The sequence below is a fragment of the Mobula hypostoma genome, chromosome 8, assembly GCF_963921235.1.
Source record: "Mobula hypostoma chromosome 8, sMobHyp1.1, whole genome shotgun sequence".
In the NCBI taxonomy this organism is placed as follows: domain Eukaryota; kingdom Metazoa; phylum Chordata; class Chondrichthyes; order Myliobatiformes; family Myliobatidae; genus Mobula; species Mobula hypostoma.
Window position 1 is genome coordinate 14955546 of NC_086104.1, and position 25719 is coordinate 14981264.

The window sequence follows — 25719 nt, forward strand, 5'->3', positions numbered from 1 at the left end:
TGACCACATTGCATTTTCCAACATCGTATTTCATATGTCACTTTCTTGCCTATTCTCCTAATTTGTCAAAGTCCCTTTGAAGCCTTCCTGTCTCCTCAACACTACCTGTCCCTCCACTAATCTTCGTATCATCTGCAAACTTGGCAACAAAGCCATCTATTCCATCATCATATACAGTCATTCATATACAGCATAAAAAGAAGTGGTCCCAACACTGACCCATGTGGTACACTTCCAGTCACTGGCAGCCGACCCAGAAAGGGATCCTTTCATTCTCACTCGCTGCCACCTACCAATCAGCCAATGCTCTAATTATGCTAGTAACTTTCCTGTAATACCATAGGTTCTTAACTTAGTAAGAAGTCTCAAAGGCCTTCTGAAAGTCCAATTATACAAGATCCACTCCATCTCCTTTATCTATCCTATTTGTAATCTCCTCAAAGAATTCCAACAGGTTATTCAGGCAAGATTTTCCCTTAAGGAAACTGTGCTGACTTCGTCCTATTTTGTCCTGTGTCACAAAGTACCCTATAACCTCATCCTTAATAATTAATTCCAGCATCTTCCCAACCACTGAGGTCAGGCTAACTGGTCTATAATTTCCTTTCTTAAAGAGTGGAGTGACTTCTGCAATTTTCCAGTCCTCTGGAACCAGGCCAAAGTCCAATAATTCTTGAAAGATCATTACTAATGCCTCCTCAATCTCTGCTGCTACCTCTTTCAGTACCCTATGGTTCAGTTCATCTGGTCTGGGTGGCTTATGCACCTTTATGTCTTTCAGCTTTTTGAGCACCTTCTCCCTTGTAATAGTAACTGAACTCACTTCTCTTCACTCACACTGTTCAACACCTGGCACACTGCTAGTGTCTCCCACAGTGAAGATTGATGCAAAATACTCATTTAGTGATTCTGCCATATCCTTGTCCCCTGTTATTATTTCTCCGGCCTCATTTTCTAGTGGTGCTGTATCCACTCTCATCTCATCTTTTACATACTTGAAAAAAGCTTTTTCTATGAACTTTGATATTGCTTGCCAGCTTGCTTTCATATTTCATCTTTTCCCTCCTAATGATTCTTTCGGTTGCTTTCTGTAGGTTTTGAAAAGCTTTATCTCTAAACACCGCTATTTTCCTGCTCATTTTTGCTTTGTTGTATGCCCTCTCTTGCTTTTACATTAGCTTTGTCTTCTCTTGTCAGCCACAATTACACTATTTTGCCATTTGAGTATTTTTTTTGTTTCTGGAGTACATCTGTCCTGCACCTTCCTCATTTTTCCATGAAACTGAAGCCATTGCTGCTCTGCTGTCATCCCTGCCAGCATCTCCTTCCAATTTATTTTGGCCAACTCCTCTCTCATACCACTGTAATTTCCCTTACTTCACTGAAATACTGCTACATCAGACTTTACTTTCTTCCTATCAAATTTCAAGTTGAACTCAGTCGTATTGTGATCACTGCCTCCTAACGGTTCCTTTAACTTAAGCTCCCTAATTGCCTCCAGTTCAATACATAACACCCAATCCAGTATAGCTGATCCCCTAGTCGGCTCAATGACAAACTGCTCTAAAAAGCCATCTCGTAGGCATTCAGCAAACTCACTCTCTTGACATCCATTACCAACCTGATTTTCCCAATCTACCTGCATGTTAAAATCTCCCATGTCTATCATAACGTTGCCCTTTTGACACGTCTTTTCTATTTCACATTGTAAACTGTAATCTACATCCTAGCTACTGTTTGGACAACTGTATATAACTGCCATCAGGGTCCTTTTACCCTTTTTGCAGTTTCTTAACTCAACCCACAAGGATTCAACATCTTCCAATCCTATGGCACATCTTTCTACTGATTTGATGCCATTCTTTTCCAGCAGAACTACACCACTCCCTTTGTCTACCTTCCTATCCCTCTGGTACAATGTGTAACCTTGGACATTCAGCTCCCAACTACAACCATCCTTCAGCCACGATTCGGTGATAACCACAACATCATACCTGACAATCTGTGATCGTGCAACAAGATCATCCACCTTATTTCTTGTACTCCATGCTTTGAGATATAACACTTTGAGTACTGTATTTGCTACCCTTTTTGATTCTGCATCCCTAATGCACTGATACTCACCTGGCTGGCTGCAATTATATCCTATCATCTGCCTGTGCTTCCTGACAGTCTGACTGCACGCGATCTTTGCTTTTTTACCATCCATTCTGTCCTGAGTCCCTTTGCTCTAGTTCCCATCCCTCTGCCACCTTAGTTTGTACCCACCCCCCCAACAGAGCTAACAAACCTGCCCACAAGTATATTGGTCCCCATCGGGTTCAGGTGCAAACTGTCTCTTTTGTACAGGTCATACCTCCCCCAGAAGAGATCCCAATGATCCAAGAACCTGAAGCACTGCTCCCTGCAACTAGCTTGTCAGCCACGCATTTATCTGCCAAATCATTCTGTTCCTACCTTCACAGGCACATGGCACAGACAGCAACCCAGAAATTACTACCTTGGAGGTCGTGCTTCTCAGTTTTCTGCCTAGCTCTCTAAACTCTCTTTTCAGGACCTCTGCTTTTTCTTCCTATGTTATTGATACCAATATATACCAAGACATCTGGCTGCTCTCCCTCCAAAATGCTGTGGACGGAATCCGAGACATCCCTGATGCTGGCACCTGGGAGGAACATACCATCCGGGTGTCCCGTTCACATCCACAGAATTTCCTGTCTGGTCCCCTGACTATTGAGTCCCCATCACTACTGTTCTTCTCTTCTCCCTCTTTCCGTTCTGCATCACGGACCCACGCTCAGTGCCTGTAACTTGCTCGCTGTGGCATTCCCCTGGGAGGTCACCCCCCCCCCCATAACACTATCCAAAACAAAATGCTTATTATTGAGGGGAATGGCCATGGGGGTGCTCTGCATTAACTGTCTATTCACATTTCCATTTCTCCTGGCAGTCACCCAGCTAGCCACCTCCTGTATCTTAGGGGTGTCTACTTCCCTGTAACTGAGATTGACGATTTCCTCACTATCTCATGTAAGCTAAAGGTCATTCAGCTGCCGCTCCAGATCCCTAACATGGTCTTCAATGAGCTGCGGCCAGATGCACTTCACGCAGATGTAGTTCCCTGGTAGACTCTGTGTCTTCCAGGATTCCAACATCCGGCATGAAGAACACACAATGGCTATTTAAGCTACACTAAGTATCCCGACACAGTAAGAGAAAAGGGAAACTTAACAGAAACTTACTCGGTAACTTATGCAGAGTCAACGCTTCTTTGCGCTGCTGAATGGGCTGCCAGAATGAAGCCCAACATCCACAAAGTTCTCCTTTTAAGCAAGCGCCGCTGACCTGGGAGAAATTTCCTCACTGTGCACAGGCGTATTTCATTTGCCACTTCTTTGCCCATATTCCTAATCTGTCCGTATCCTCCTGTAGCCTTCCTATTTCCTCAAGACTACCTGCCCCTCCACCTATCTTTGTATTGGCTGCAAACTTTGCAACAAAGCCATCAATCCCATCAGCCAAATCATTGACATTGACCAGTAAAATTCTAACAGGACCAGACAGACAAGATACAACCTCAGGACACGGAGTCTGCTATTTAGAACGAGATTTAAGGATCAAGATAAAGAGAAATATATTAACCCAAGAGTGGTGAACATGAACTATCTACCACAGAAGGCAATGAAGGCCAAGTCATTAAATATATATGAGCAGTAGATAAATATATTTCTGAATGCTCAAGGTGTATGAGGGTGAAGGCAGGAACAGGGTAGTGAAGTAAATGATCACAGTGAACAGTCAAGCAGGCTAAATAGCCTACTCCTACTCCTACTCCTATTTTTTATATCGAGTGGAGAAAATACATAAACCAGAAGTTAATCTCCCCAGGTAGTGGGAGGTAGAAGAACTAAGTCACGACATGTTTGACTGCAGGGTTCTGTTTTATCGATCATTCTGATGCCTGATATTTTATTGCTGTTACTTCAATTTGATCTTAAATTGTTGAACAATTTAACTGATTCATAGCCTGTCCTCCACTGTTTGTGTTCATGAAGTTCGAGTTTAATTGTCATGAATACATGAATACAGCCAAATGAAGCAGCTTTACTCCAGGGCCAAGGTGCAAAACAAAGTACTAACGGTCATACACAGCACAAGGCTCATATACGGTAGTTTGTAAAACACAATCACACTCAAAAATATATAAATGTATATATATAGTCCAAGTCCTGGAATCCATGATTGATGCAGCAATCTGCAGTTGAACACAATATGCTTGTCTTCTGCCAAGCGAACACTGGAGGGCAACACTGACTCCAGCCTGGACGCCGCACCACACTGACTCCCACTCTGCTGTCCTGGATGGCTGCAAACATGCGACCCCACGGCGTGAGGCCACACAGCTTCTCCCCCGTTGGTCCCACCAATAAACCAGTGAACTACCAATATCCAACAGGGTCTCACAATCATAACAAAAGTGATTAAGACCATTCAAACACGAGGAATTCTGCAGATGCTGGAAATTCAAGCAACACACATCAAAGTTGCTGGTGAACACAGCAGGCCAGGCAGCATCTCTAGGAAGAGGTACAGTGGATGTTTCAGCCCGAGATGAAGTCCTGACGAAGGGTCTCGGCCTGAAACGTCGACTGTACCTCTTCCTAGAGATGCTGCCTGGCCTGCTACGTTCACCAGCAACTTTGATGTGTGTTGATTAAGACAATTACTCATTGTTAGACTGCACACCGCCTTTGCACACTGACTCTGACTCGCCTCTGTAGCAGACAGCAACAGAGTCCACACCAAGTCCAGCTAATTCACTTTCTCCACCAATGAGTAACTTGCTAATGGGGTAGACCTACATTGAGTTCTTAATGTCCATCAGGGTCTTGTGATCATAAAAAATACATTTAAAACGGACAGTAACACCTTAGAAGCCACTGTGTCAGAGTGTGATTCATTAGAGAATCAGGCAACATGGCTCATAAACACTAGAGATTCTGCAGATGCTGGAAATACAGAGCTTCACACACAAAGTGCTGAAGTAACTTAACAGGTCAGGCAACATCAATGGACAGGAATAAACAGTCGATGTTTCAGGTTATCAATAACTCATAGTTGTAATGGGAAAGGGAGTCACCCAGAGCCTTAATAAGCACCTCCATCCCATCTTACACCTTGGTCCATCCCCTATCTTATGGAATTTATTTATTTAGAGATACAGTACGGTAACAGGTCCTTCTGGCCCATGAGCCCATGCTGCACAATTACACTCGTGACAAATTACCCTGCATGTGGGAGGAAACCAAATCACCTGGAGGAAACCCACGCAGTCACAGGGGGTGGGAAACATACACACTCCTTACAGACAGCAGTGGGAATTGAACCCTCGTCAGTGGCACCATAATAGCATTATGCTAGCCGCTATTCTACCACACTGCCCTGCCCACTTCTCAACATCCAATAAACAGGCTGGGATGGGTCAGGGGCAGCATGGAATGATTGGTGTTGTTAAGGTTTTATGACTTGAGTTCTGAGAATTACTGGCCATAGTAAAGGCTCTCTGTAATGTAAGGGTAGAAGGGGAGAGAAGGACTTTCATTTTAAGATTGACTTTACAGAACCTACACTTTATAAGTTATTGAGCACAATTTAAACAAATACTGGAAGGTGGTTGTTGCACTCACTTGAAAACCAGCGTCTACAAAAAGAGGAACAAAGAACCAAGGTGGAAAGAATTTAACGTCAGGTTAGTTCCCTAAAAATCTGAAACCTGCTGCCAGCTTCTTGTAGGATGCAGAGTGATCAGGCAAGGAAGGTGAGTTATTTATTGTACAAGGTTGTAACCCTCACCATTCAGCAGCTTGGATTTTCTAGGGTTTTGGAAAAGTTCACAACCGAAGGGAGATAAGAACAATCAAGTTCAACAGGTAACTGTATTACCATCACTTACTATGGTGCTGAAGTTTCAGGCACCTTGTGGACATCTCCAAATTTATCTGTAATTTATTTATGTATTGGCAAACAGTGCGGAGCCTGCCCTTTGAGCTGCACCACCCAGCAATACCAATTTAATCCAGACCTAATCACGGGACAATTTACAATGACCAACCAGTACAGCTTTGGAATGTGGGAGGAAACCAGAGCACCCAGAGAAAACACACGCAGTCATGGGGAGAATGTATGGGCAGCGGTGGGAATCGATCATCCCCAGCACCATTCTTAATGCATCTGTGCTCTCCCACTGCCTCTGACGCATGAAAAGCAAGGCTACTGTTTCAAAATGGTTAAAAACTTTCAATTGGATCTGGAAAACATTAAGCGAAGAAGAGCTTTTAATCTGCAGATGGGCCATAAAGTTCATAGGGCTGTAGTTTGTGGTGACAAGAAATGACTTGGGGAAGAGAGATGGTGGCGGTGGGTTAAACATAGAAACATAGAAAATAGGTGCAGGAGTAGGCCATTCGGCCCTTCGAGCCTGCACCGCCATTTATTATGATCATGGCTGATCATCCAACTCAGAACCCAGCCTTCCCTCCATGCCCCCTGACCCCTGTAGCCACAAGGGCCATATCTAACTTCCTTTTAAACATAGCTAATGAACTGGCCTCAACAGTTTGCTGTGGCAGAGAATTCCACAGATTCACCACTCTCTGTGTGAAGAAGTTTTTCCTAACCTCGGTCCTAAAAGGCTTCCCCTCTATCCTCAAACTGTGACCCCTCGTTCTAGACCTCCCCAACATCGGGAACAATCTTCCCGCATCTAGCCTGTCCAATCCCTTTAGGAATGATTTAGGAATAAGAAAATGATTTTAGGAGATACAACCATGGAAGGAAGACCATACATCTTCACAATTTCTAAAGAACTACCAGACCTCTCCAAGCACAGGCAAAACCATTTCCTTTCCTGTTTGAGAACAGGTACGAGAATGCAGAAATCTATCAAGCAGATTTATATTTCAGTGTAAATGGACTGCACCCACATGAAGATCAGAACAATCAGAAAGGGGAGCAAGTAAAACCTGGACTTAGATCAGAGCACGGCATTAGAGGGCAGTACCATCCTGGATGAAGTGCTTGACAAAGGCAGAGAGCTGTGGATCCACGTTCACATTCGACAAATAAGGGAATAACTGAATCAGGAACCGTTCCTGAAAAACAGATATAGAAAGCTCACTGATGTTTTCCGTTATATCAAGTACTCAAACCAGCCGGATTAACTTGGTGACTATGCAATCCTGATACAATTAATACTTAACAAAATAACTTCAGAAATTAATTCAGATGTGCTAAACTACAAACAATTTTCTTAGATTCAGGCTGGTGTTTTAGAATTTCAGTGATCTTTTACTAGGATTGTAATACTCCCCATACTGAAGGAACTCAGTGACAGAAGCTATATGCTTCTTTTTTGGATTTATGTCACCTGCTTCCTCCCGAGCTCTGACTATCCTCTTTCATTTTATTAAATCTTTGATGTGCTGTACATTAAATACCCCGAAGAGAGACTTTACTGTCTATTTTTGGGTTTGAAATAATAACAGCTTTATTATTAAAATTTTATGAAAATATTTTCATGAAATCTCATTTTCCATATATTAAAGTATATTACAGTATTTCAGAATTATGTTTAATATCACCAGCATATGTCATGAAATTTGTTGACTTTGCAGCAGTACAATGCAATTCATAATAATAGAGAAAAAAACATGAAATACAGTAAATATAGATATATTAAATAGAATTAAATAAGAAAAACTGGAAATAAAGAAGTAATGAGGTAGTGTTCATCGATTCAATGTCCATTCAGAAATCAGACAGTAGAGGGGAAGAAGCTGTTCCTGAATCATTGAGTGTGTGCCTTCAGGCTTCTGTACCTCCTTCCTGGTGGTAACAGTGAGAACAGGGCATGGCCTGTGTGATGGGGGTCCTTAATGATGGATGCTGCCCTTTTGAGACATCACTCCTTGAAGATGTCCTGGATACTACAGAGGCTAGTGCCCATGACAGAGCAGACTAAGTTTACAATTCTCTACAGCTTGCTTCGATCCTGTATGTACCAGACGCTGATGCAGGCAGTTAGAATACTTTCCACAGTATCTGTAGAAATCTAAGAGTGTTTTAGGTGACATACCAAATCTCCTCAAACTCCTAATGAAATATAGCTGCAATTGTTCATTCTTTGTAGCTGGATCCGGGCATTGATACCCAGGAACTTGAAATTGCTCACTCTTTCCATTCTGATCCCTCAATGAGGACTGTTGCATGTTCCCTCATCTTATCCTTTCTGAAGTCCACAATCAGTTGTTTGGTCTTACTAATGTTGAGTGCAAGATTGTTGATGCAACCCCACTCAATGAGTAGATATATCTCACTCCTGTATGCCCTCTTGTCACTATCTGAAATTCTACCAACAATCGTCAGCAATTTTATAGGTGGCATTTGAGCTGTTCCTAGCCATGTAAATGTAGGTGTAGAGAGTGTAGAACAGTGGGCTAAGCACACATCTTTGAGGTCCGCCAGTGTTGATTATCAGTGAGTTGGAGATGCTATTTCTGATCCATTTTCAGCTGAATGTGCATGTCAATTTGTCCTAATTTTGATTAAAGGTCATCAAATCTTAACAAAATATGTATCTAATGTCAGCCTCATCCTGATGACCACCTTCATGTGTGGCTGCCTCTACGTGCCGAGGTTCTATCTGACCCCAGTGTTGCGAAGGAGTTGTCTAGCTCTGTTGCTGTGCAATGTCACATTCAGTTGGCCACTGCCGCACTACCTGTCCTTGGTGGAAAAGCTCTTCCAGACCAACACCATTGACCACAAGTCCATCAGGCAGTGGTCAGCACAGAACATCCTGCAGACACTGCAGGAGAAGGCCTTGATGGACACAGTGGAGCGGTTTTCCCAGACCTTCAGATGGAATGCCTCATCATCAGGCCTCACCAACAGGCACCAAACGTTGCCTGGCTGGCAGTGAGAGGGGCCCTCCAGTCGGATCCTTCCTGCATGCCCAGAGCATCACTCCCAAAGCTCTCTTCCCAGAGGATGACTGTAGTGGGGAAGAGACAGTATCTTGCCTCTTTGTGCACTCTAAGTTTGTGAAGAGTGTGGACAAAGATGAAAGGGCCTGTGTCACAGTTCGTTCCAAGCAGACGTGTGACAGAGGACTCCGATCTATGGGTGTTCCGAGGGACACGCACGGAGACAAATATCAAGTGTTGTTGGCAGTTGATCAATTCGATGAAACTCTTTTGGGCTACCTGAAGCTTGCTGGCCTGCCAGCACTTCAAGTTGTCTGTGGAGGAATGCTGTCGACTGGCATTCCACCTTGGACAAATTTCACGACACATGCCTGTCGTGCTGATTCTGATTCTGGCACCTTCCAGGATGTGGGGGTACATGCTGAGGGACGCACTGAAGCTTGGTGGGGAGGGATCACAGTGTAGGCTTCTTCCCCTACTGGAGACGGAGGGACCGGGTTGGGGGAGGGAGCAGTGTACTGCCCCAGAATGGCACATGAGTGGCATCTGTGCTATTGATGTGAATGAATGCAATAGAACAGTACGGAAACCATTGACTGTGAATGTAAAGAATGAAAAGACATTGAATGGTTTATTCTTGTAAATACAGCACTATACAAAAGTCTTAGGCACATCTGGGATGCCTAGATGTTGGGAATGGCGAGGAGAGCCACAGGAGGGGTGTGGGCTAGGTGGGAGAGAAAGTGTACCAGGATGGGAAGTGGTGTGGGAGCAGACACACCCAGCCCTAAGACACCAGGCAAGGTAATTTATTTCCAAACAATTGGTTTATTTATCATTTCAGACAGAATGTCTCTCTGGTGCTTCCTGCTCCCTCCCCTCTCCCTTCCCCTTTTCCCAACCATGATTCCCCTCTCCCTGGCCCCTTCCCACACTCAGTCCACAATAGAAACCCATATCAGAATCAGGTTATTCATCATTTGCGTTTGTCATGAAATTTGTTTTTTTTTGCAGCAGCAGTACAGAGCAATATATAAAATTACTACAGTATTGTGCAAAAGTCTTAGGCAACCTAGCTATATATGTGCTTAAGATTTTTGCACAGTACTGTATTGTTTATTATGAATAAAGTTCATTTTGTTAAATAAAATCTGAAATGTTAACTATCCCTTACCACGGATGCTGCCTGACCTGCTGGATATTCCCAGCATTTTTATCTTTATTTCAGAGTTTCAGCATCTGCAGTATTTTGCTCTTTGGCTAGACATACATTAGTAATTAACTGACTGAGGACAGGACCCTTATTCACCAGCCATACCTGCATTAGGTTTACGTATCGATGCTTCCATTCTTTCTGTGCTTTCTCAAGGCGCTGCTCCCACGACGTTTGAATCTCCACCACCTGGAGCTCATTCTCAGTCAGCAGGCATCGTAGCTTCTCTGGTGAAGAAAGGATAGCATGCTTTCAAGTTAAATCTAGACATAATGGTGGAGCATGAGATACCCCAACAGAGGCAAGGTGTTAGCGACTGCGGAGAGGAGGGAAGGGCAGGAATTTATACTGGATGGAGACAAGATGGTTAACTGCTGCAAGTGAGATGAAGATTACTGAGTTCTGAGTGAGGCTTGAGGAATGTTGGAATTGTTTCATTTTGATTGCTTTTGCTGTCATAGTTCAGATGCTTCTCTCGCTAAAGTACCAGCTCCCCAAATATTTACAAATGGCTGTACTGACCTTGATGACATATCAAGATCTTAAACAGCAAACTCTGCTAATTTAGCTTCAGGACTTTCACCAAGTAACTTCATCTCAAAAGACAACACGACAGGCCATGGTATTGCTGAATTAAGAACAAAAACCTTTACATTCTACTTCACCAGTCAGAGGTTCCTACCTGTTTCCTCCTCTACCCTTTGTCCAGAGTTTCTCATTTTCATGATCTTTAATCGCAACTTGGCATTCTCGGCTTTTAACTCCTGAATAAGTCGCTCTGTTGGATTTTCATTTATCACTGCCTTGTTCCGAATACTTTTTGTCCTTTGGGCATCAAAATGCAAATAGGGTGCACATAAACACAGGGAACAGGGAGACACACACAAAATGCTGGAGGAACTCAGCAAGTCAGGCCACACCTGTGGAGGGGAAGAAACAGGATGAAGGGTCTCCACGCAAAACATTGACTGTTTATTCTCTTTCAGAGATGCTGCCTGACTTGAGTTAGTTATTCAGAGATACAGGACTTTCTGGCCCAAAGAGCCACACCACCCAACAACACACTTATGTAAACCTAGCCTAATCACAGGACAATTTACAATGACCAGTTAAGCTCCTAACAGTACGTCTTTGGACTGTGGAGGAATCCAGAGCACCCGAAGGAAACGCACGTGGTCACAGGAAGGACAGACTAACTTCTTACAGATGGTGTCAGAACTGAACTCCGAACTCCGATGCCCTGAGCTGTAATAGTGTCACGTTAACCACATTTTGTGTGTGTTGCTCTGGATTTCCAGCATCTGCAGAACCTCTTGTGTAGGGAACAGGGAGATTAATCCACACAATCCGAAGTCCATCATCGAGTTGATCATTGGACTACGACGAATAGCCTCCCAAACTCTTAAGGGGAGAGAAATTTCCAAAGATTCATGTGACTCTAAGGAAACAAAATGCCCCTCAGGTCAACTGTCCAGCTCAATTGGCCGCCCCCACACCTGAACCAGAAGATCACAGGTTCAAGCTTCTCCTCCAGAGCCAAGCAGTAAATCATGGTTTATTCTCTAAAGCAATACTAGGGATTGCAGTGTCAGAAGTGCCATCATTCAAACCTCAAAGTAAGTTTATTATCAAAGTTCATGTATGCTACAATATACAATCCTGAGATTCATTTCTTGTGGGCATACTCAACAAATCCAATAACCATAATAGAATCGATGAAAATCCTACCAACAAGGCGGACAAACAATGCAAATACAAAAAGAAAGAAGAAATAATAATAATAATAATAGGTAAATAAGCAATAAATATGATGCACACAAGAAAGTCTGCGAATGCTGGAAATCCAAAACAACACACCCAAAATGCTGAAGGAACTCAGCAGGTCAGGCAGCATTTACAGAAATGAATTAAACAGTCAGTGTTTCAGGCTGAGACCCTTCTTCAGGACTGAGAAGGAAGGGGGTGACACCAGAATGAAAAGGTGGAGGGTGGGGGGTGGGGCGAGGGAAGCAGGCTAGCAGAACGGTGATAGGTGAAGTCAGGTGGGTGGGGAAGGTCAAGGGCTGGAGAAGAAGGAATCTGATTGGAGAGGAGAGTGGACCATAGGAGGATGATAAGTCGCAACTTGGTGGAAAGAATATTCCTGATAACAATTCAAAATTCTTCCTCTGTGTTCTGACCAATATTTATCTTTCAACTACAATCACCAAAAAGCAGCAGATCTATTCATCACCACATTCCTGATGTAATTGCAAAATGACAATGAGCTATCACAATAGTGACTAACAGAATCTCAGTGGTAGTAAAGTAGTTTAGAATGGCACAAGTCAGCTTTAACAACATAGGCCAATTCTCCCCTAGTAAAACTCCCCATCGTTTTACCTTTCAGCGTAACGTAACGTTGAGAGGGTTTCCTCGTAACAAATGTCAGCTGGACTGACTGCTGCGATCTGCAAGAGAATTGAAAGGTTCTTTCATCAAAGAGAGAGAGACGGCAGTGACAGAGTAACACAGCAGAGAAACAGTCGCTTCAGCTCAACTGGTCCATGCAGACCACAGCATCCTCCCTGCTAATCCCAGTTGCCCATGTTGAACCCATAATCCTGCAAGCCCTCCCCCTCCATGTACCTATCCAGATGTCTTTTAAATGTTGCAATTGTACCCACTTCGACCACTTCCTCTGGCAGCTCGTTCCAGGTCCTCGCTACTCTCTGTGTAAAGGAGTGATCTCTCAGGTCTCTTAAATCTTTCCCCTCTTATCTAATGTCTGTGCCCTCTAGTTTTGGACTCCTCAACCCTTGGGAAAAGACTATGCCCATCCACCTTATATGACATCACCCCTTAGTTCTCCTGCGCTCCGAGGAATAAAGATCCCATGTGGCCAACTTGTAACTCAAGCCCTGAAGTTCGGGCAACATCCTCAGAAATCTCTTCTGCACCCTCTCCAGCTTGACATTGTCTTTCCTGTAACAGGGTGACCATAACTCTACACAGTTCTTCAAGTGTGGCTTCACCAACTACAACATCATGTCCCGTCTGAGAATGGCTCATTGGTGCCAACATTGTGGACGCTTTCTTAGGCAGGGCAGATTTCCTGAGCATTTACCATCAGAGTCTTGCTGTTTCCACCCAGGGCAGGCTGCAGGAGTTTAGTAAGTGTGGAATTTCTATAGGGTATGTGGGGCATCGTCTTCCCCGTAGCTGTTTCTGCTAAGGCGCTGGGGAGAAATACAGAGAGAAAAACACTTGATAATACGTGTCCACAGAGCATGAAGGAGAATGGGTGCACACTGACGAGATGCTGGAAATCCAGGGCAGCACCGACAAAATGCTGAACGAACTCAGCAGGTCAGGCAGCATCTATGGAAGGCAATAAACAGTCATTTCAGGTTGAGATCCATCATCAGCACTGTGACTGTCGGGGTAAATTAATAATCCAGAGGGTTTGATAAACAGAAAGAGAACAAGAATTCAAATCGCTTTGTTCCAGCTGATATATTTAAATTCAGTATAAAATGATGGAAATGAGAAGCTGGCTCTGGGGAAAGTTGCTAGCAAGGTGTTATTGTGGTTAAACTAATGCCCCACTGTCTGTTTGGTCAGTAATCCGACAGTCCTTAACTGGCGTGGCCTGTGTGCTTTCAGCAGCATGTTGACAGTCTTGTCCAGTATTGTTTATCATCCCAATCAGTTTAATGATGTGAGATACGACCATAAGGTATAGGAGCAGAACCAGGCCATTTGGTAATTGAGTCCACACCACCATTCAGTCATGGCCGATTTATTATGCCTCTCAGCCCCATTCTCCTGCCTTCTCCCTGTAACCTTTGACACCCTTACTAATCAAGAACCTCCTCTCTAAATACACCCAATGACTTGGCCTCCACAGCCTTCTATGCCAATTAATTCCTCAGATTCACCACCCTCTGGCTAAAGAAATTCCTCCTCATCTCTGTCCTAAAGGGATGTCCTTGTATTCTGAGCCCCCTGCTCCGAGAAACACCCACTGTTAACAACACCCTCTCCATGTCCACTCTATCTAGACCTTTCAATATTCAATAGGTTTCAGTGAGATTCCCCTCTCATTTTTCTAAACTCCAGCAAGTACAGGCCCAGAGCCATTCCCAAGATCATTCTCGTAAACCTTCTCCAATGCCAGCACACCCTTCCTAAGATATGGGACCCAAAAACTGATCACAATACTCCAAATGAGGTCTTATACAGAAAAGCCTCAACAATAGATCCTTGTTTTTATATTGTACTCCTTTAGAGAACCCTGCACTAGGACTTTCAGGTGCCTTTGCACCTCCAATTTCTGAATAAACTTCCCGTTTAGAAAATAATCTATGTCTTTATTCCTTCTACCAATGAGCATGACCATACACTTCCCCATACTATTTTCCATCTGTCACTTCTTTGCCTATTTCTCAATCTGTCCATGTCCCTCTGCAGAGTCCCTGCTTCCCAAACACTACCTGTCTCGCCATCTTTGTACTGGGGTGTCATCTGCAAACTTGGCCACAAAGCCTTCAATTCCATCATCCAGATCACGAACACAGAATATGAAAAGCAGCAGATCCAACACGGACCCCTGCAGAACACCACTAATCTGATCTTGCGGAGGCGTTTTTGTCAGGAAGAGGGAGGGATAGGTGGAAGAGGTAAAGTCTGAAGAAGAATCTAATAGGAGAGGAGGGTGGACCATGGGAGAAAAGGAATGAGGTGGAGAACCAGAGAGAGGTGATTTGAGGGTGAGAAGAAGAGAGGGGTGAGAGGGTAACCAGAATGAGGAATGGAAAAAGCGAGGAGGAGGAAGAGGGGAGAAATTTACTAGAAATTGGAAAATCAATGTTCTTGCTTCATGAGTTGGAGGCTACCCAGATGGAAGATGAGGTGTTGCTGCTTCACCCTGAGTTTGGCCTCATCATGGTAGGAGAGGCAGCCATGGACCGACGTGCCAGAATGGAAATGGGAATGGGAAGTCAAATTGATACGGGTAGCCACCAAGGGACTGTACCTCTTGAGGCAGACAAGAGAGAAGGCACATGGCATGGCGGAAACTGAATACGTGTCGGGTCTCACCAATGCAGGGGAGGCCGCAATAGGAGCACCAGGTGCAGTGCATGACCCTGATAAGCTCACAGGTAAAGTGTCGCCTCACCTGGAAGGACTGCTTGGGGCCTGGAATGGTGGTGAGGGAGGAGGTGTAGGGCAGGTGTAGCTCTTGTCCTGCTTGCAGGGATAAGTACCAGGAGGGACAAACGGACAAGAGAAACAGGTAGAGAGCAAGCTGTATGAAAAGTGGAGTGGGAGTGGGATAGACGTACTCCCTTTGGAGACGCTGGAGGTTACAGGGTTTCATGGGGTGGTAAGGCCAAGGGGAACCCTGCCTCCATTATGATGGTAGGAGGAGGGGTGAGGGCAGATATGTGGGAAATGGAGATGTGGGTGAAGGAAATAGACAGTGGAGGAAGGGAAACCCCATTCTTTGAAGAAGGAGGACATCTCAGATATTCTAGAATGGAAAGCCTCATCCTGGGAACAGACGCGGTAAAGACAGAGGAACTGAAAAAAGTGAATAGCATTAGTACTAGTGACAGGCTGAGAAGAGGTATAGTCAAGATAACTGTTAGAGTCGGTAGGTTTGTAAAACATGTCAGTGGATAACTTGTCCCGAGAGATGGAGATAGTGATCAAGTATCAGAGATGGATCAAATAACTTTTAGAGCAGGGTGGAAGTTGGAGGCAAATTTGACGAAATTGATGAGCTCAACGTGGGTGCAGGAAGCTGCACCAATGCAATCATCAATGTAGCATAAAGAGAGTTGGGGAGCATTACCATTGAAGGCTCGGAACACGGACTGTTCCACGTCACTAACAAAAAGGCAGGCATAGCTGGGGTCCGTGTGAGCGCCCACAGCTACACCTTTGGTTTGGAGAAAGTGGGAGGATACGAAAGGGAAGTTGTGAGTGAGGTTGATGTTCTGGAGCATGCTGATATTACAGGAGAGGAGGTGTTGGAGTTGTTAAAATACATTAGGGCAGGTAAGTCCACGGGGCCTGATGGAATATTCCCCAGGCTGCTCCACGAGGCGAGAGAAGAGATTGCTGAGCCTTTGGCTAGGATCTTTATGTCCTCGTTGTCCACAGGAATGGTACCGGAGGATTGGAGGGAGGCAAATGTTGTTCCCTTGTTCAAAAAAGGTAGCAGGGATAGTCCGGGTAATTATAGACCAGTGAGCCTTACGTCTGTGGTGGGAAAGCTGTTGGAAAAGATTCTTAGAGATAGGATCTATAGGCATTTAGAGAATCATGGTCTGATCAGGGACAGTCAGCTTGGCTTTGTGAAGGGAAGATTGTGTCTAACAAGCCTGATAGGGTTCTTTGAGGAGGTGACCAGGCATATAGTGCAGTGGATGTGATCTATATGGATTTTAGTAAGGCATTTGACAAGGTTCCACACGGTAGGCTTATTCAGAAAGTTAGAAGGCATGGGATCCAGGGAAGTTTGGCCAGGTGGATTCAGAATTGGCTTGCCTGCAAAAGGCAGAGGGTGGTGGTGGAGAGAGTACATTCAGATTGGAGGAATGTGACTAGTGGTGTCCCACAAGGATCTGTTCTGGGACCTCTACTTTTCGTGATTTTTATTAACGATCTGGACGTGGGGGTAGAAGGGTGGGTTGGCAAGTTTGCAGACGACACAAAGGTTGGTGGTGTTGCAGATAGTGTAGAGGATTGTCAAAGATTGCAGAGAGACATTGATAGGATGCAGAAGTGGGCTGAGAAGTGGCAGATGGAGTTCAACCCAGAGAAGTGTGAGGTTGTACTCTTTGGAAGGACAAACTCCAAGGCAGAGTACAAAGTAAATGACGGGATACTTGGTAGTGTGGAGGAGCAGAGGGATCTCGGGGTACATGTCCACAGATCCCTGAAAGTTGCCTCACAGGTGGATAGGGTAGTTAAGAAAGCTTATGGGGTGTTAGCTTTCATAAGTCGAGGGATAGAGTTTAAGAGTCGCGATGTAATGATGCAGCTCTATAAAACTCTGGTTAGGCCACACTTGGAGTATTGTGTCCATTTCTGGTCACCTCACTATGGGAAGGATGTGGAAGCATTGGAAAGAGTACAGAGGAGATTTACCAGGATGCTGCCTGGTTTAGAAAGTATGCATTATGATCAGAGATTAAGGGAGCTAGGGCTTTACTCTTTGGAGAGAAGGAGGATGAGAGGAGACATGATAGAGGTGTACAAGATATTAAGAGGAATAGATTGGGTGGATAGCCAGCGCCTCTTCCCCAGGGCACCACTGCTCAATACAAGACATGGCTTTAAGGTAAGGGGTGGGAAGTTCAAGGGGGATATTAGAGGAAGGTTTTTTACTCAGAGAGTGGTTGGTGCGTGGAATGCACTGCCTGAGTCAGTGGTGGAGGCAGATACACTAGTGAAGTTTAAGAGACTACTAGACAGGTATATGGAGGGATCTAAGGTGGGGGCTTATATGGGAGGCAGGGTTTGAGGGTCGGCAAAACATTGTGGGCCGAAGGGCCTGTACTGTGCTGTACTATTCTATGTTCTATGTTTGTTGAAGGTAAGGGTCAGTTCTGCCAGATGGAGAAACATTTAACTGACAACAATTAGCAGGATTGTTAATGATATAATCACGGGGTCTTCAGGACAGCATCACTGAGAGAAAGAGCCAAAGTTCATTGACGTTTATTGTCAAGGCCACAACTTGTAATAATAGAAGCACAGATTGAGTGGACAGCCAGAGACATTTTCCCCAGGGCTGAAATAGCTAATACCAGGGGGAATAATTTTAATGTGACGAGAGGAAAGTACAGGAAGGGATGTCAGGGGTAAGTTTTCTTTACACTGAGAGTGGTGGGTGTGTGGAAGGCCCTACTGGGGTTGGTGGCAGAGGCAGATACATTAGGGGAATTTAAGAGACTCTTGATAGACACATGAATGATCGAAGAATGGAGGGCTACGACAGAGGGAAGGGTTAGATTGATCTTAGGGCAGGTTAAACGACTGGCATAACATTGTGGACCAAAGGTCCTGTAGTGTGTTGTAATGTTTTTTGTTCACTCAATCCAAAGTACAAATCAAGTTTTATTATCTAATAGCTGACAGTGTGAATGTGTTGGTTACCACTTCACGCCACTGTTAATGTCTCTCTGTGAGCCCTAGTTAGAATACACCATGAAACAAATAAGTATTGCAAAGAAAGCTAATATACCTGCAAACAACAGGAATTCTGCAGATGCTGGAAATTCAAGCAACACACATCAAAGTTGCTGGTGAACGCAGCAGGCCAGGCAGCATCTGTAGGAAGAGGTGCAGTCGACGTTTCAGGCCGAGACCCTTCGTCAGGACTAACTGAAGGAAGAGTGAGTAAGGGATTTGAAAGTTGGAGGGGGAGGGGGAGATCCAAAATGATAGGAGAAGACAGGAGGGGGAGGGATGGAGCCAAGAGCTGGACAGGTGATAGGCAAAAGGGGATACGAGAGGATCATGGGACAGGAGGTCCGGGAAGAAAGACAAGTGGGGGGGGGGACCCAGAGGATGGGCAAGAGGTATATTCAGAGGGACAGAGGGAGAAAAAGGAGAGTGAGAGAAAGAATGTGTGTATAAAAATAAATAACGGATGGGGTACGAGGGGGAGGTGGGGCCTTAGCGGAAGTTAGAGAAGTGGATGTTCATGCCATCAGGTTGGAGGCTACCCAGACGGAATATAAGGTGTTGTTCCTCCAACCTGAGTGTGGCTTCATCTTTACAGTAGAGGAGGCCGTGGATAGACACGTCAGAATGGGAATGGGATGTGGAATTTTTCCCTTTCCCCCTTTCCCTCCCCCCCTCTCTCTGCATTCCGCAGAGATCGCTCCCTACGCAACTCCCTTGTCCATTCGTCCCCCCCATCCCTCCCCACTGATCTCCCTCCTGGCACTTATCCGTGTAAGCGGAACAAGTGCTACACATGCCCTTACACTTCCTCCCTTACCACCATTCAGGGCCCCAAACAGACCTTCCAGGTGAGGCAACACTTCACCTGTGAGTCGACTGGGGTGATATACTGCGTCCAGTGCTCCCGATGTGGCTTTTTATATATTGGCGAGACCCGATGCAGACTGGGAGACCGCTTTGCTGAACATCTATGCTCTGTCCGCCAGAGAAAGCAGGATCTCCCAGTGGCCACACATTTTAATTCCACATCCCGTTCCCATTCTGACATGTCTATCCACGGCCTCCTCTACTGTAAAGATGAAGCCACACTCAGGTTGGAGGAACAATACCTTATATTCCGTCTGGGTAGCCTCCAAGCTGATGGCATGAACATCGACTTCTCTAACTTCCGCTAAGGCCCCACCTCCCTCTCGTACCCCATCTGTTACTTACTTTTATGCACACATTCTTTCTCTCACTCTCCTTTTTCTCCCTCTGTCCCTCTGAATATACCTCTTGCCCATCCTCTGGATCCCCCCCTGCCTTGTCTTTCTTCCCGGACCTCCTGTCCCATGATCCTCTCGTATCCCCTTTTGCCTATCACCTGTCCAGCTCTTGGCTCTATCCCTCCCCCTCCTGTCTTCTCCTATCATTTTGGATCTCCCCCTCCCCCTCCAACTTTCAAATCCCTTACTCACTCTTCCTTCAGTTAGTCCTGATGAAGGGTCTCGGCCTGAAACATCGACTGCACCTCTTCCTACAGATGCTGCCTGGCCTGCTGCGTTCACCAGCAACTTTGATGTGTGTTGCTTTAATATACCTGCATAAATGTCCACAGAGCAACTTTTCTGAATAGGTCAAAGGCAGCCATACTGGGCTCCATGGAACTCCCTTAATGCCAAATCAGCGATCCATGGGATCAACCCAAGGGGGCAATGAGTAGTATTTCTTTCCCTTATTGGGCTTAGTGTTACCCAGGAGTTTATTTCGCCTCTCCTGGGTTGGGGAGGTTTTAGCATGTCTTGGGGACGGGAGACCAAATGTAGATAAATATGCCATCTTGAGTGTGCCACGGTCTTGGTAGACCAGTTGATGTTGTCCCCTCCATGAAAAGGGCGTGGTGTTATTGTGCTTGGCAGCAAACACTGCCCCACTCGCAATCCTCACTGCATCAGAAACAGTGGTAGGAAAACTGCACAGAGATTCTCGCCAGTTGCACAGAAACACTTGCATAAAAACGTGAAAGGACAGACTCTCCTTGCAACATATCCATGTCAGCAATGGCACCTTGAACAGACACATGGGTAGCTTTGGAGGGGCATGAGTCAAATGCAGGTACACAGGACTAGCTGAGGTGGGCATCTGGGGTTGAAGGGCCTGTTTCTGTGCTGTATCCTATGACTCAGGTTGAGAATGATGTTCTCCTGGAGGGGTTCTCCACTGGTGGGTCTTCAGGCTGTTGACCTAGGACTCTGTGAGCAATGGCATCAGGTGTAGCACTGAAAATCTCAGGTTTGAAGAATCTGTGGGGAGTTGAGAAAACCTCTGTATCATCTCAGTCCTCACTCACATCCACAGTCTCCACTGAATAAAGGGGGTTGCTGGGTCAGGTCCTGGCCCACATCTCCACACGGATTAAAAGGGAGAATGTGGCTTAAACAAACAAAATTGACCTATCATGCACAGCAATCACTTCAAAACCACAACAGACTCTGCACACCAGAGGGATAAACCATTCCAGGGCTTCTGTCCTTCATTGGGCAGAGGACAAACAATTCACGGGACGGCCAAGGCCAGCTGTGAAGCAGCCACATTCTGCTGCCTTCCCTTCCTTCTGCCCTGCACCACATCCCCAAGCTTGAATGTGTGCAGGCATCCTGGGAGGCACTGAGCAAAACTTCCAATCGCTCCAACAGTCATACAGACTCTTGAAGATTTCTTCCATGCTAACTGAACTTCTCACGACATCTGGAGAAGAGGAATGAAAAGAATTGGTGAAATGATGTTCGAACCACAGTCACCTCACTGGATAATTACTTACTGCCAAATGGAAACCATCTGAAACCCACTGTGTGCAGTACTGTGCAGAACTCTTAGGTACCTTAACTATATATATGTACCCGAGACTTTGCACAGTACCGTACTTGTCAATGTGGAGTGGACAGAGAGTTTGTAAATCTAGCAGGAGGAAAGGATATTGAGAATGGTGAGGGAGATGTGCCAAGGGAGGGCTGGGGGACAGACGGCAGAAAAAGAGTGCCGGGATAGGGGGTGGGGGTGACACGGGTGCAGACACACCCAGCCCTGAGATGCCAGGCGATGACATTTGATTCCAAACAATTGGTTTATTGATCATTACAGAACATCCTTTGCTGCTTCCCACTCCCTCCCCTCTCCCTTCCCCTTTTCCCAACCATGATTCCCCTCTCCCTGTCTCTTTCCCACTCTCAGTCCACAATAGAGACCCATATCAGAATAAGGTTTATCATCACTCACATGTCATGAAATTTGTTTTTATTTGTGGCAGCAGTACAGAACAATAACATAAAATTAGTACAATACTGTGCAAAAGCCTAAGGCACATATATATAGAAAGGGTGCCTAAGACGTTTGCACAGTACTGTAATAATTTAGGCACATATAGTACTGTCTAAGGCATTGTATATATAGCTAGTGTGCCTAACACTTACGCACAGTACAATCCAAAAAATTTCAGGCATCATCTCCCTGCTGGAAGTTCTCAAATACCAATGGAAGTATATTCAAATTGTGTAGTCATTTCAGAACTAATCTGCATTTTTAGCAGAAGCATCAGTGGACTGTGTAGTTTTCCCGTTTGGACTATTTATTGTTGTGGTAATTTTTCTTTAAATGTTGATGCTGTTACCGTTGCCTGAACTTTAAGCAACCTCAATCAGAGTTCTTCAATAGGAAAAAATGGAGCTCTTGGTCAGACATGACAGAAAATTTACAATGTTATCAAATTTACTATAATATTCCCAGATTTTTTTTTAAAGAAAAGACTTAAAAAAATTGACTGTAAAATGTACCTGAAATAAGAAATAAGGAAAGTAATCAGGAGCTTTAATTTTGCCACCTTGCACAGTTTGTTTCAGTTCCAGGAAGCACCTCACCTGATGACGTTGCCCAGGGTGGTCAGGCTGAGGTTGATAGCCGTTCCCTCCCTGAGACGGTCCCCCTCAGAGCCCGAGGATTTCTGCCGCTCACTACCAGCCAAATCCACCAAGTTTATGTTGGACTGTTTCGTCAGGTGCTCTTTTAAAAATACCTGTGAGAAAGCATGTCAGATAATTTAGACACAAGAGGCACGGCAGATGCTGGAAATCCAGAGCAATACACTCAATGTGCTGGTGGTGCTCAGCAGGTCAGGCAGCCTCTATGGATGGGAATAAACAGTTGATGTTTTGCTGAGATCCAGGCCCACTGAAGGTTCTTGACCAGAAACGTCGACTGTTTATTTGCATCCATAGATGCTGCCTGACCTGCTGAGCTCCTCCAACACATTGTGTGTATTGCTCAAGCAATTTGGAGCTTGATCTTATTTTCTGAGAAACTTTCTTTCAATCCCTTGAAAATGAGCTTCATTCAATATTAAATAATGCCTTACTGTCATTAAGTAGGTATTTTAAAGCAAAGTTAGCAATATACAGCATTAAGGAGATCAATGCAATTGACTACCAATGGTAGAGTGCATAAGAATAAGTAGATTTTTTTATGAAAACGTCTTCATTTTGATGGCAAGATCAAGTTGCCATCAATCACCTTTCACAGCAGAATGATTATTTCATAATTCCTTTATTATAGCTTTATGTTTATATTTGTTATATTGATTATATTGTCTTGCTAACATTGATTGAGGGCTAACTCATGAGCAGAACTTTATGGGAAGTTCATCTGCTTTGTTTTGCACAGTGAGGTGGGGGCTTTTACCTCACACAACTTGCAATGGAACTTGGTCCCCAATCTGACTCAGACCGCCAACACAAATCCGTGGTCGATGCCAAACTTCCAAACCATAATCCAGAAGGGCAGTACGGTAGCGTAATGGTTAACATAACACAATTACAGCACCAGTGGCTCGGGTGCAGTTCCACGGCTGTCTGCACTCCTCCTGACCACATGGGGGCGCTCCAGCTTCCTCCCACACTCAAAGGTGTACGGGTTAGTAGGTTATTTGGTCACATGGGTGTGATTGGGCAGTGCAGGCCCACTGGGCCAGAAGGGCCTGTTACCACGTTGTATCTCTAAATAAATGAAAAAATAAATAAACTCTGAAGCATCATTGACAGCTGCTAGTTCCATATATAAACCAACAAGTGACTTTATGTTAAACACAGCTGAAAAGGGCCAATTTAACTTTGAGTTTAAACTAGCAGTATTCGCAAACTGTGATGCAAAAGTGAAAGTGCTGCCAATTTGTGTCCGGAAGCATTTACAAATGCTCTGTCTACATTAACAATACTGAAACCTGAACAGGTGCACGGTGCAGCAAACTTCTGAAAATTAACATCAGTGCCACAATTGTACCTATGATCTGTTTCACTTACGCTGTTAATGCTATTCCTTTGATTATAATCCACAACTCACTAGTCAATTTGTTTAAAATATTCAATACTTGAGAATAATCAGTTTCTAGAACGCCACAACACAAAAGGAACTTTTTCAACCTCAACCTGTTGTGCAATGCAATCAGTCCCACTCCCCCGCTTTCATCTGTCAGCTCAGCTAAGTTTTCTGTTTCAAATATTTATTTCCCTTGAGGGACCTGTTGTTGAATGGTATTTTTGATTGGAAAAGAACACTGGCAGAGATGACAGCAGAGCAGCAGTGGCTGGAATTTCTGGAAGCAGTTCAGAAGGCACAGGATATATACATCCCAAAGAAGAAGAATTATTCTGAAGGCAAGATGACACAACCATGGCTAACAAGAGAAATCAAAGCCAACATAAAAGCCAAAGAGGGGTCATATAACAGAGCAAAAATTAATGGGAAGTTAGAGGATTGGGAAGCTTTTAAAAACCAACAGAAGACAACTAAAAAAGTCATTAAGGTGGAATACAGAAGTAAGTTAGTCAATAACATTAAAGAGCATACCAAGTTTCTTCAGATACATAAAGCATAAAAGAGGGGCGAGAGTGGATATTGGACCGCTGGAAAACGATGCTGGAGAGGTAGTAATGAGGGACAAGGAAATGGCGGATGAACTGAATAAGTATTTTGCAACAGTCTTCACTGTGGAAGTTCCAGGTGTCAGGGGTCATGAAGTGTGTGAAGTTACCATCACTAAAAAAGTCAAAGGTATGATTTTATGTCAGAGAAATGTATACAATATACATCCTGAAATGCTTTTTCTTCACAAACATCCTCGAATACAGAGGAGTGCCCCAAAGAATGAATGACAGTTAAATGTTAGAACCCCAAAGTCCCTCCCAGCTCCCCCCTCCCCCGTGTAAGCGGCAGCAAGCAATGATCCCCTCTCCCCCACTGGCAAAAAGCAAGCATCAGCGCCCAAGACCAAGCACTCAAACGTGAGCAAAGCAACAGCAAAGACACAGACTTGCAGTTACCCCAAAGACTTAGCGATTCATCTGGTATTCGACATACCACAGGCTCTCTCGCTCCCTGATAAGGGAGAAAGAGGTGTCCCCATTTTCCCAGTGAGCGGGGAGGCATAACATACTCACTGGTTTAGGATGTTAAAAGTCTGCCACGTCGCTTTTTTTGAGCTCTGTGCCTGAGGATCGCAAAGATCCCGTGTCTCCAAGCACACAGTCGCAGATATCCCGACTCCCCTGACGACACATGGGTCTCCTGTCATGACACCGACCCGCGATCCGTCCATCTCCAGAGCCCTGAGATCCTAGGCTTTTGAATCTGAGCCGGACTCCCTTGGCATGCCGAACAAAGACCAGTCATGGAACCCTGAGAGCAGGTCCCGTTCCCACAAAGAGAAGGTTCTTGGGAAGCTGAAAGGTCTGAAGATAGGTAAGTAACCTGGATCAGATGACGTACACTCCAGCGTTCTGAAGGTGGTGACTGAAGAGATTGTGGAGGCATTAGATTAGATTAGATTATGAGGACACGCAGTCCTCTTTTATTGTCATTTAGTAATGCATGCATTAAGAAATGATACAATATTCCTCCGGTGTGATATCACAGAAACACAGGACAAACCAAGACTGAAAAACTAACAAAAACCACATAATTATAACATATAGTTATAACAGTGCAACAATACCATAACTTGATGAAGAACAGGCCATGGCACAGTAAAAAAGTTCAAAGTCTCTCGAAAGTCCCACGTCTCACCTGGAACACCTGGAACTTCCACAGTGAAGACTGATACAAAATACTTATTCAGTTCATCCGCCATTTCCTTGTCCCTCATTACTACCTCTCCAGCATGGGAGAAGGAAGAGAACTCTCCCTGCCATGCCTGACCACAGTCCGACTCTGAGTCGTCCGAAAACTTCGAGCTCTGATCAGCCGTCCGACACCAAGTACCGAGCACCATCTCTGCCAAATGCTTCGACCTCAGCCTCGGTCGCCAGCAGCAGG

General features: G+C 44.8%; 1 protein-coding gene across 1 annotated transcript in view; it reads right to left on the reverse strand.

Annotated features, from left to right (window-relative positions):
• kif28 (kinesin family member 28) overlaps positions 1-25719 on the reverse strand; it is a 75924-nt gene that overhangs the window by 34547 nt on the left and 15658 nt on the right. Inside the window, exons 6-11 of the mRNA XM_063056955.1 lie at positions 22275-22429; positions 13304-13415; positions 12580-12647; positions 10880-11022; positions 10303-10424; positions 7061-7151 (exon numbers count right to left, since the gene is read on the reverse strand). Coding sequence (XP_062913025.1) covers positions 7061-7151; positions 10303-10424; positions 10880-11022; positions 12580-12647; positions 13304-13415; positions 22275-22429 — 691 coding nt within the window. The remainder of the gene's footprint in view (positions 1-7060; positions 7152-10302; positions 10425-10879; positions 11023-12579; positions 12648-13303; positions 13416-22274; positions 22430-25719) is intronic.